Below are 12,700 nucleotides of genomic sequence, written 5' to 3' on the forward strand. Positions count from 1 at the left end.
TAGAAATTTAACAACAAAAACCCCCAAACAACCCCACAAAGCAAATCTTCCAGAAAGTTGCATAACATGTTTGCTGCAAAATACACCAAGACAAGTAGCAGAAACCTTAAAGTTCTTACTGACACTGTCCTCTGCGTCTGTTCTGTCACATACTCAGAGGTGTAGAGGATGCCAGGTCAGGAGAACCGGAGCTGCTCTTGCTGACCTGCATGTGGACTTGCGGTTTGCATAGTAGGTTGGGTCAGAGTATTATCAGCTTTTCTGAGAAACCCAAGTACGTAACTGAACCCTTCTTTCAGTTTTCTCACTCGTTTAAGGGGGAAAAAATATAATAGAAAATAATAAGAAAAAAATCCTCAGCTTCGCATTGTGCTTACCAGGGTTTTGCTTTTTTGGTGAATAATGCAGTGCTGTGATTATATTCTCATTTCAGATAACCAAGAAGTTTAAAGGTATTTAATAAAACCATTCCAGGAAATAGCTACGTCCTTATGATTACTATCCTTTACCTATTTAATACATAGGTAAATCACTTAATAAAGTGATTGCAACTGCAAGTTTTTACCTTTATCTTAAATGGTCTTTAACTGTTAAAAGCAACACAAAATAGATGAAGCTCTGCCAATCACTGTTATGCAATTCAATCAAAATTCATGAAACCAATTTGTTTAATTTTTCCACAGTAATTTCACATTAAATCAAATTTAGGTAGCATATTTGTAAGTTATTTAAATCATCAGGGTTAAAACAGATATCACAGTTTTCTGAACACAGAGTACTAAGTACACATTTTTATCTATTAAAAAAAAAAGAGCAAGACTTCCTTTCACATTAGAAACTTAAGGAAGAATTCTAGTTCACTGATACACATTTCCTTGCAACTTGTTCTACTTAATATGAACATTCATATTACATAGATAATTGTATTGGCAAAAGAGAATAAAAATGTCTTGAAGGGAAGACAAGCGCATCTACGCATGCAGACCTACAGACAAGAGGAAAGTATTTAAATCACAATGATTAAGAAGGCAATATTAAATCCCACAGCTAGCTGTGAAGTTGCCATTCAAGGCTAAATGTAATGTCTACTGGGACTACCCTAAACCTCAGAAGGAAATCCTGCACACCTCTGCCTGCTCCATTAGTTCACCCACGACTCTTGGGAGGCTACGAGGGTGCGCTGGGAGAGATGATTATTTCCTGGTGCCTTAACTAAAAAGACAAGTGAACGAAATGATTTTTTAAATACCCTTTGGAGAATACAGTCAGCAACAGGTAGCTAATGGAGAAAGTCACAAGCTTTCTCATACTTTTGTAATAGCAAACACCTTAAAACAGAGCATCTCATCAAGACATTCCACTACCACACTCCTCAAAAAGCAGGTAATTTTGCCTCCTAGATGTCAAAACCATACCTCAATGTATTGCTGTTTCAAAGTAAGCAAGCTCAGGTGTAAACAAGTAGCTCTACTGCATGTTTACATCAGATACAGCTGTAGAAATAACAATTAAAAGCTTGCGTAGCTACACTTGCACAGTATCCTAAATACTTTTGTGTTTACTAGGAACTCAAAACTCAACTGTCAAAGTAAAATGGAGGGTGTATTATTTTCAACATCAGGATTCAAGTCTCATTTAAAATAAAAACCACTCATCAGTAAAAATTCTTTCATTTCAGCTTAAGAGCTTTGATGACCAAGACTAAGTTGTACAACTTCTTTATCTCAGTTCTTCATCAGAGATAGGACTTGGGCAACCCTAACATACAAACACATGATATATCTAAAAATAAAGATAAATTTGCCTGCTGGATTATACTTCAAAGCATGCCTGCCTTGATCTAGGAGACACTGAAGACACTCAGGAAGGATGTTTACAAAACTGGAACAAGAATAGGGGCTTTCATTAAAAAAACCCAAGCCCTCAGAACCCCACAAACCTGCTCCCCCAGGCCAAGAGAAAACAAATGACACATCCTCACTCATACTAAACCTATCCCACAGAGACTGTAACAACACAGGAAGCCCAGCAACCTAAGAAACAGGAACAAGAAACAGCACTTAGATCTAAACTGCTATAAGAAGCTGAGAGAGGCATAGAATTTATTAATAATAAATTATATCTTATGGCACAAACACACTAGGTTTTAACATTAAGAAACTGAAAAAACTCCCCAGCTGGAATGACTGACAAGAGGTAAAATGTAATTAAGTAAGCAGAATCTTCAGGGATTGCAATCATGGGAAGGTATAGTTTTAATACCAAGCACGTAACCTTCCATGAACTTAAGATGATAGAAAGTACTCTGTTCACATACAGAATAATTCAAGCATCCATCAGGATAAATTAATAAACACCATTTTTACTGGGAAAAAACAGAGTACTGCCCAGTCTGCCCATCCAAAATAAAAGAGACAAGGAGAAATCCAAGGAGATATTGTAGAAGTAAATTCTTCACATGGTAGCAATTTTGTCACACTGGCTAGAGAAGAGGTAATCACTCTGCAGGTCTCATTCCTGAGAGAGTGGGGGAAACACCTCATACACTCAATTTTTTTCAGAAAGGAAAGAAGTGTGGACTGTAGACATATATTTAATATTTTCCATACAGAGTTACATTTTTGAAGTCCCTAAGGCTTTTTTGGGGGTATTTAATGTAGTTTATGATGTTAAATAGAATTATATATTTGCTTATATTAGTAGATGTTTGATTGAGATAAGAAAATGGAGAAAAACATACCACTTCACTTTTAACTCATGAACGTGCAGAGTAAAAATATTTCAACCAGTATTTGGAGTGAATTTAAGAAGAGTAGGGCTTTTTTTAGCTGCTTTCTCTCAGTCTCACTCTCAGAGCATCATCCAACCAAACCTGAAGGAGATTTGCTGTTGCAGAGATTAATTTCCAGAAATGAAAATCAGAGGCTGAGTAGAAAACAGATCAAAATTAGTGCTCTAATGAGCAAAAGCAGGAACAGTTTCTGTAGATCCACAGCAGCCACAATGCATGCTAATGTTGTCCAGGTAACAGGACAAGCAGAAAATAAGAAGGGAAAGCACAAGAGTATCCAGGAGTATTTAGGGATCAGTGTTGAAGGGGACATGAGGGCCATGGACTAGAATGAGGACTGCACTGGCTGGAGGAAACAGGAGATGCTTGGAAAGCTACAGGTCTCACAGGGAGGAACTGCAGATGCTATATGGGACTGGGGGGGAATATTGTGGAAGAAATTTGGGAGATGTAGAACAAGTTACAGAAATCAGCCTTCATTAGGTCAGCTACCCACGTAAGAGTTTGTTTTCTGTTTTGAGAAAGTAAAAGGAAACTTGCAAATTTTGTAAAATAGGGTTTATTTTCATTTGTTTTTAACAAAACTAATGGGTAAAACCCCACATCTACCATCAAAAGTCAAAATCCTCCCAGAAACATTTGCAATGTTTTCCATAGTTAAGTCTTAAGTTCTCTTCTGTCTTTTGCTTCTCAGGTTACATCACTCATGCTTATTCTACTATTCATAGTTATTGCCCTCCAAGCACTCTGCAACTCTACTAGGTGGATAGCTGCCTATGCATACTTAAAAAGCTTTTGTGAAATTTAAACCTCAAAACAAATACAACTACTGCCATATTTTTCAGCAGTCCCTTTACATGCCAAATCATGTCTGCAACATATGCAAATTTATCTTAAGGGACAAGTTTACTACTGGGGGTTTTGTGTTTTTTTAAATCAGAAAACTGAAATACTTAAGTGACAGCAAAAATGTCAAGTTGCAAGGAACAGTAATTCAGGACAGCAGCTCTCAACGTGCAACATCAAACTGGTAGTTTAAATACTGCCTTACTAGACGATTCCAGCATTTCCCACCAACCAGTGTAAGAAGACAAGATGCACACTCTGTGATGAGCAACACCCTGTTTCCCATGCAGTTATGAAAATAAAGGAATCTTCACATTCAATTCTCACTTTCCTTTTTTTACCTAAGCAAGAGTTCCTTGAAAAAGCAAGCGCACAGAACAGGCAGCTGAAAATAAAGCATACGTCAAAATGCAAGTCTATGCTTTCTCTCAATACTGTGTTGTCATCTCTCCGTTTATGGTTAGCCTGAGCCTACCATGAGCATCTAAACACAGACAGAACTAAACAGCTTTTTAAACTTTTAGAGTCCTCCATGCATCACTTTTCTATAATGCTTTCCAGAACCTAAATAACATCATTTTGCACCCTGGAAAAAAAAACTCACTTCCCTTGCACATGGAAATATTTTAATGGCCTGATTTCAGAATGCCTCTGAGCAAGGTAAAGGAGTTACTCCACTGACTATTAGAATATTCAGCATCATGGTATGTTAACACTCTTTGCCAAGTAAGAACCAGTACAGGTACTACAAACTACTGGAATTTGCTGAAAATTCATCTTCTAGTATTTAAAACCACACCTGAGTAGTAGATTTAAGTGCAAAATATTTGCCCATGTTCCTAATGGATATTGTCTCATGTCTTCCGGCAAGATACCACAAGAAACTTGAAAAACTCCAAAACTGGAAACTTTCTTTTTTTCCCTTTAGAACATACTGAAACATTAATGCTGCTTCACTGAGTTCAAGTTTACTTTTTCACAGAATGAAATTTTCCCCTTTGAAGAAACAGAAGCATTTCCAAAGAAAAAGATAATTCCGAGCACATAAATGCAACATTAAATATCCTAACAATTAAGGAATTTGTTTGCTTAATGTCAACAGGTACTACCTCACATTTCTTTCAAGCTGATGGAAGTTATATTTAACTTGCATAAACATTTTTGCATAAGCTTTTACAAGCTATGTGCAGTATCCAGTTCTTAATCACAGTAGTTATCGGCTGCTGGCATATTCTTGTCTTTTGACAAAACTCAATTACACAACTGTGTCAGATCTTAGGACAAGACCTAAAATAGACTGAAATACATATCCTGCTCCCCTCTCCACCCACACCTTTGCTTTATGTTCTACGGCATTAATTTTGATCAAAACCCATAATGAGTTGTTCAGCTGCAATGGAACTTTTCATAGTCTTGAACAGACACGTACACACAAATTCTCCAGCACAGTTAACACCTCGTCCATGTCCTGACAGAAGAACTGAGGAAAAAATAGTGCTCTCTGTCTCCAGTCTGCAGAAGTCTCTTGATACACCTTGTGATGGAAGGAACAAACAAATGGGGGGGAGGATATCACACACCCCAGCTCCCTCCCCTGCAATTTTCAATGTTACTCAAACACCAGCAAAAAATTATTTTCGTTGCCAGTCGAGTAAAATTCAATAAAGTCAGTTTGCTTCTTGGCAAGGAACTGATGTGAGCATTCTGGAAACATGGTATTGGTACACAAATCTAAAGGAACTGCAAAAACAGAGTAATAACATTTCTGGGTCCAAACTAATATTAGCTATTAGGAGGGAATTAATTAAAAAACTTTGTGATAACTATTGTGATATTTTCTCATTTGTAACATTAACTTCCCTTCCATAAAATCACATACATAAAAAGTGAGAAAACAAAACACAGTACCCAGGAGTAGAAGAGTAAAGCTACTGAGTCAGAATTCATTTCAGTGACAGAAGAGATTGACACTGACCAATGTGACCAGATACCATCATTTCCTGGTTTCTGTGAAATAATGGTGGTACTTCAGTTCAACTTTTGGTGGATGAGACACACAGAAGGATTAGAAAGCACCAATGACTACTTCTACTTCCTCATAAATTACTAAATATAGGCAAGAAAATAGAGAAAGTTCCAAACCTTTAAGACGGCAACTTGGCTTTAACTTCACCACAAAGAGAGAATGTTTTTTTTTAAGTACAAGAAAAACGTGAATATATTTGTCATCTACATCTTGAAAACAAAGCTGTTTGGTTCTGCTTCTGTCATTATCATTAATAGATTTGATAAATATACAAACTCCTATCCAACAGCGTACTAGTTTAACAGTCATTGTTATACAATGTCATTTGGGAAACTGAGGCTGAAAAGCGTTATCTGCAATTCCCTAGAAACTCAAGACTTCCTGAATCATAAATACTATCCAACTTAGTTATCACAAAGGCACATTCCCCTTATTTGTCAATCTTATAAATGGATTTCGTAAGCCACATTTCAACAACTTATTTCTATCTAAGTATTTCTGCTTGTTCCAGTTTTCCCCATGACACTTCTTGCCTCTTGCCTTTGCCAATGTCCCACTTTCTGACTCGCGCATGACAACGATGCTCTCCTTCGGGCCTCTCAGCCAAACCCAGAGTGATCACAGAGAGGAAAGATGACTTTAAAAAGTCACTTGAAAGGCCATCACCTTAAAAGCAAAGAATTCCAGCCTCAAGATTTAACACAGAAGAGGTTTTTTTTCTCCTCTTCAACTTGAACTGTACATTTACATTAATTCTTGCAATTATATTTCTCACTCCTCCTGTCCTCTCTTTCCCATTTTTAATCCTTTCATAGATTGGCATCTGACCTTCTGCAGTCAAAAAGAGAAGGTTTTAGCTCCACTTTATCAGTGGATGCACACATGCAATAGGCAACAGCAGAGATCTACTCCTCTGGAATAGCCTCATGAAATGACAGTGTTAAGGAGGGAGGGAAAGAAAGGAAGGGAAGTAACAGGCTTCCTGCTATTACAAGCCACATTTAAACTCCTTCTACATCACAAGGGCCTCTGTTGTTGGCAGCAATGCAGAGTAGAAAATCTGATTGATACGGAGTCTTCATTATGCTTAAAAGGCAGCTCCTCCTTTTTAAGAGATGAGGAACACTGGAAGAGCACTGTGGGGAAGCCACGTTCCCATTATTTATGAAACTGCTGTAGGAAGATGTCAGTTGATAGCACAGCAAACTGAAGCCATCCTGTGAAGTGGGCTATGCCTTTCCAAAAACTCCACCCGGAAAAACCTGTGCTGTAGAACATGCCTTGCTTCTCCCGTATTCTACTCTGCTCACCAATACCACAGTGCTGTTACTTCCCACACGCCACCTTCACAACAGGAACAAATAAAACCAACCATACATTTGTGTCTCTAACAACTACAGATTATAAAAGTAACACTGAAAAATGTTTAAACAGTCTTTACTGTAGTTAACTTGCCAAGAACTTTAACCACCTTCACATTCACCTTAGCATTGGTAACTATTAAGCACATTAATTACCTTGAACACTTGATTCCATATAGTTCCTCAAATAATTAATTAGCTAAAGTGATCAGGGATTGGAGTCCCAGAGGAAATTCTTCTAGTTTTGTAGAACTACATAATTTTACCTTGTTAAATGCTACAACAATTCACTTACATATGACAACTCTCCCTTCATCTACTTAGGGGCAGAACCCTAAAACCAAAACAAATAAACCCCCCTCACACTGACTGAAGGAAGCCAGTGCCCTTAGCCCTGGATATCCTGTTTAGTCATTAGAAACTCAGAAGAGTATCTGAGTAGCACTAAAAAATTTCTGATTCCCTCGTTTGTAGCACATTAGACCTATTTCATAACATGTATCCTCCTCCTGCTTCAAACATCAATTATCACAGGGCAACCAAATCAAAGGTGAATAAGTTTTAGACAGGACTTTAAACTGGATTTTTTTCAAGCCACATGAATAAGCTGCAGCAGCAGAGTAATTCAAAACTACAGTCATGGATGTGGACACTAATGTTAAACTGTCTTTTCATCTCCAGCATACTACAGTTTTCAAAACCTCTCTGCTGTTATTCATCACATCAGCTGCGGTGTTGTACGCAAACACATTTATGTTATACAACAACTGATAAGAACATTAAGAAACGTAATGCTTTACTTTTCCTACCCTTGAAAAAAAATCCTTTCCAAAACCCTTCCATCCTCTCTCTCATTAGCTGAATCCCACATCATTTTTCCACAAGGTAAGTAAGGCAAAAGGGAAAGAGGTGGGCAGAAAGGATAGCAGAAAAAGCAGGACAGTGTGGGGAAGCAGTTAGTTACTTTGAAGAAAATACAAGTCACTTAAGTACTAACATGTAACTCTCAAGGATTTCAAAACACTGAAAACCAACCTTCTGTCCCTGTAAAGCATATGTTATGATCTAGTGTTTATTTTTGGCAAAGAAACCCTAAAACTAGATGCATTATAACTTACTTCATGTACTTTTTATATATACCACTTTTTAATCTTACTTTTATGCACCCGAACGTTCCAACACATACTACCCACAAAAGGATAAGCACAGAAGACTGAACGCAAGACAAGACGCCATGGCGGGGACAGACGATGTTTCCTGAGCTGCATGCAGCTCCCCCACAACTCAGGCATGGCTCCCACACCAGGGTATGTTATGTGATTGGCAGCAGGGCTGCTAGGTAATCCAAACCCCTTGCTATGAGAAGGCAAAAGCCAGCAGAATCTCCTGAGGCCACAGTTGCCATGTGCCCTGGAATCCCACTGCACGCTCAGCTCAGCCCCAGTCTACAACGCAGAAGTGAGATACTCGAGGAACAGATCCCAGAGCATGTCCCAGTCCAGCACCAGCTCTGCCGGCTTTGTATAATGGGTCTCTGGGGTCCCAGCTCTGCACAACTTTGGGTATGTAGCTTGAAGGGTTGAACAGCTTACCTAACCATTACACCACTCATTACACAGCAGAGGCACCTATTTAAGAGCATCAGTGTGCTTACAAAAATTAGAATTGCGTTGGTTAAGAGGACTGATACTTTTAAAAGTGCCAGGGATACTTGACTTTCACTTTCAGTGATGAACTTTTTACTTAGCACCTGATGTTGAGAAATGCTACACCAAAGTCAACTCATGTAAATCTTTTAAGTCACACAAGTCTTTTAAGAGATCTTGAGTAACTAGAGCAGCAAAAATAATGGAGACAACTCAGCAGTAAAAGGAGACAGGACTGGGCACTTATGAAAAAAACAGTTGTCTAGGATAAAGAACATATTCCTTATACAGAGGAGTTAAAACCATGTAGCACAGGATGTAATTTGTTAGGAATCAGTCTGAAGTTTCTTCCAAAAGACTGTGTACCTTATCCCAAACTAGCATTTGGGGATTAGGAAGAAGCATTGTCCAGGCTCCTTGGCTCAACTTTTAGCTCAGACATTCTGACAAAAGAATTAACTGCTGAAAGCCTAACTGTGAAAGCTTCATCTTCCCAAAAAGGCAGGATTCACAAAATAGATGATACTACTAGAAAGTAGAGGATGGCAATACAAAAATACTATGATCGAAAACAAGACAAAACCAGTAATACATTTTTTTTTAAATAAACACAGAGAATAAGCTCTGAAATGCCAATACCTTAATTCAATTAGAATTAATTTAGCAGGTTCTGGTATATACACACATACACACAGAGACACTTGCATGTGTAAACTTAACATGCAAAAGAACCTCTTCCTGCTCCCTAGCAAGATTAGTTGAAAAGTTAACAAACACAAATCTTTCTTAGACAAAAATAAAGAAAAAGATCCATTTTCCCTATCCTAATGTCATTCCCCTCCTCACAACAACCAAATAATTAAACAGATTTTAAGTGTAACAAGAAACGCTTTTAGAAACATAACTTAATAGCAACATCTGGACAAGCAAACACAACAGAAAAAAACCCCTGACCTATTACCCCCCAAATTCATAGTACAGCCTCATTTTGTGAGCAGGCAGAAATAAAAGCCTTACTTGCTCTAAAGAAAAAAAAAATGTGTTCATTTTGTACACTAACAGGAGGTACGTACACAGCACTATGAATCCATGTGCTATAGCAGAGGTAAATCAGTGTCAGCCATGTTGTGAAAGAAACTGCAGTTAAAAAAAACAACAAACCCACAAAACTTAAGCCTTTGTCAAATCAGCTATGCCTTGATATATATCATTTTATAGCATTAGCTCTCACTTATTACTGGGGCATGACTTCAAGTTAATGGCTACTAATCTCATCTAAAAATACACATCCAAATTCTAAAGACCGTGAAACAATAGCAAGAATACAGCAAGATACAAAACAGCAGCAGTGACTACTGTGCAGCGCACAGACTTAACGTAAGTTGTAAAGTGAAAAAGCAAATGCACTTACTCAGCATTAAATCCATTCACGTGCAAGATCCTCATCTGTTTAACTATTGTGCTTTTACCGGATTCACCAGCACCTAGAAAATGAAAGTAAATCAATTTCAGAAGGAAGCATGAGTGATTAAGGGACACGCTAGATTTTTTTCTTCAGGGTAAAAACAAGAAAGTTGGCTTTTTCAGTGCAAGAGTGAAAAGTGAAAGAAAAAGAAATCATTGCCACTGGAAACTTCAGTTGTAGCTGACACATGCCCAGCTGAAGTCATGTGTCAAATCTGAAGCTTGGATCATTTCTCTATCCATTTTTCCAGTGTCAATGTTAAATGCAGACTGTGGGGTTTGGAAGGAGAAAGGACAACTTCAACATTTTATAGAAAACAAGATGAAATATTAAAGTCTGCGTGCCATGTCATTAGTATCTGTCGAAAGGACCGACTGAAGTCCATATTAAACTAAAGCCTTTTTGTTAGAGCCTTAAAATATTTTAAGTTTGGCTGCAGTTATCTTCACCCAGTCAAAAGACTGGAATTTAAATCACAAGAAATAAAATATGTGGATACATCTGAAAAAGCCTCCCTTAAAGCATCCCTTTAAGCCTCCACCCACAAAGCTACAGAAACCTCCTTCTCTAATTTGTGTCTTGTAAGCAACCTCCCACCCTCTGTACATGTTCCAAATCAATCACATACGCAACGAGACGCAAAGACCACCTTTTGTGGCTGCATGCTCCAAACAGCCCCCCGCGGCTCTCCTCTGATTCCGTTATATACCCCACAGTACAAAAAACCCCACTCCACTTTACTCCAGTTTCCATAAGTAGATGTATGCTATTTCTGCTGTGCTGCACGGGTGCCAGTGCACAGGGCAACCCATCTGCCTATAGTACCCGTTTTTTTCCATGCACACTAGAAAGACTCAAACAGCAGCATTTAACTGAGCTGCTCCACACTGCCAGATCGGTAGCTTTCTATATAAAGCAAACATACTTTTTGTGAGAGTAGTATCATAACCTGGCAAAATTCAGAAAGATTACCTTTCACATCTCCTGGCTACTCGTTTATTGTGCTCATGAGCCTGTGTCTCAACAGAAACGTATGGCTGCGCTGGAAGAGGCACAGAGGTACAGTCTGTATTTATAGGATGTCAGGCCTCTGCTAGCACACACTGACAGCACAAGCCTCCATTTTGAGCCTCGTGTGCAAAACTGTATTTTAGCAGTTATATTTCAAAGTTCATTTTCTGACAAATCCTTTCCCCTCTGCTTTCTCCCTTCCTTTCCTTCTCCCACATGAATTCTTGCTCTTCTCTCTATAAAGCCTGCCTGCGTGTTCTGCCACCTTAGCACCAGAGCTTTTACTCGTTCCCTCTCCTCACTCACTGATGTTTTGTAAGCATTGAGAGAGCAGTTTTTATCTACAACTCTTAAAGCAGGCACCATTTCTCCCCTAAACTACTATTTTATGACATACACAGTCTCTCTCTTTAGGCATACTGCACTATGCAATAAAAACAGGTGGCAAAACTAATCGAGTATATCTCAGGTTAAGGTAAAGACTGGGTCCTCTTCACAACTAAGAATTATTGAGGAATAGCAATAATGCTATAATCATACTTCAATTCAGACTAATTAATAAGAACATTTCAGCTGTAACTCGGAATCACATCTCACATTTATAAGCATTGAGAGCCAAAATCTTCACTTAGGACAAGACTGGGGTAGGTTCACACCAGTAAACCAAAATGAAGTACTACATCTGTATTTCTGAGTGAGTCTATTTCTATGCTGGGCTACTCATTAAGGCCCAATTCTTGCCAACACTTATGTGTACATTTAATTTCACCACCAATGAGAGCGCCATTAAATTCAGTGAGACGGCTCGTGGCAGAAGGAGCAAGCACATGTACAGTGGTGGGGCCAGCAAAGAGCAGTATAAACCCATCAGAATATTTAGTGGCTCTCCTTTGTTGTTATGTGAATATGATGGGAAAATATTAAGAACACTTTCAAGGCACTTTTTTTTTTTTATTTCAAGTATCTTGTAAACAAATAACAATAATAGGGACAGGAGCATTTTTATTTTTCACCAGCGAGTCTGTGTTACAGACTGTCCCCAGCTCATGACAGCTACTGTTAGAAACTGCAACAGCTGAACTATCACTTTAAAACACAGGCACACAGATGACCTTACAGCCCTCACTAAACACCCAGTAATTTTTATTTACAAGTGTCTAAAATGGTTCTCAGACACCAAAACTAAAGAAAACTGAAGGAAAACCCAGGCAAACCCATCATGCTTCTGTTTTCTTGAATTCTGCCTCTCCCGGCAGTAACCCTTCTGATGACAAATGGTTTCTACTGATCTATTAAAATATTCAGCCTGAAATCTGGAACTCAACACGTTCCCCAAGAGCTGAAGGTCCAAATTATCCTGCTGAAAGGATAATCTGAACCCTGGCAGGCTCCTCAGTGCTGCAGGTGCTGCTGTGGTTCCCAATCACTCTCCATCTACATTAAGCCTTTTTCTTCAAATTAGTATTTGCAAGATTTTACCGCTAAGAGCACAAATCCAAATTCATAACGCTCAAAACCTCTTTATTTTTTTTTTATTGTCCCCCCATTTACGGT

At 38.4% G+C, this 12,700-nt stretch overlaps 1 protein-coding gene across 4 annotated transcripts in view; it reads right to left on the reverse strand.

Moving 5' to 3' along the window:
* GNAS (GNAS complex locus) overlaps positions 1 to 12,700 on the reverse strand; it is a 151,771-nt gene that overhangs the window by 81,332 nt on the left and 57,739 nt on the right. For all 4 annotated transcript variants that reach the window (XM_061375514.1, XM_061375515.1, XM_061375517.1 and 1 more), the window contains exon 2: positions 10,082 to 10,154. In XM_061375514.1, the coding sequence (XP_061231498.1) occupies positions 10,082 to 10,154 (73 nt within the window). The remainder of the gene's footprint in view (positions 1 to 10,081; positions 10,155 to 12,700) is intronic.

Source organism: Neopsephotus bourkii, unplaced genomic scaffold (assembly GCF_033783945.1).
Source record: "Neopsephotus bourkii isolate Nb327-2 ecotype Australia unplaced genomic scaffold, CSIRO-AGI_Nbou_v1 NB_1663, whole genome shotgun sequence".
In the NCBI taxonomy this organism is placed as follows: Eukaryota; Metazoa; Chordata; class Aves; order Psittaciformes; family Psittacidae; genus Neopsephotus; species Neopsephotus bourkii.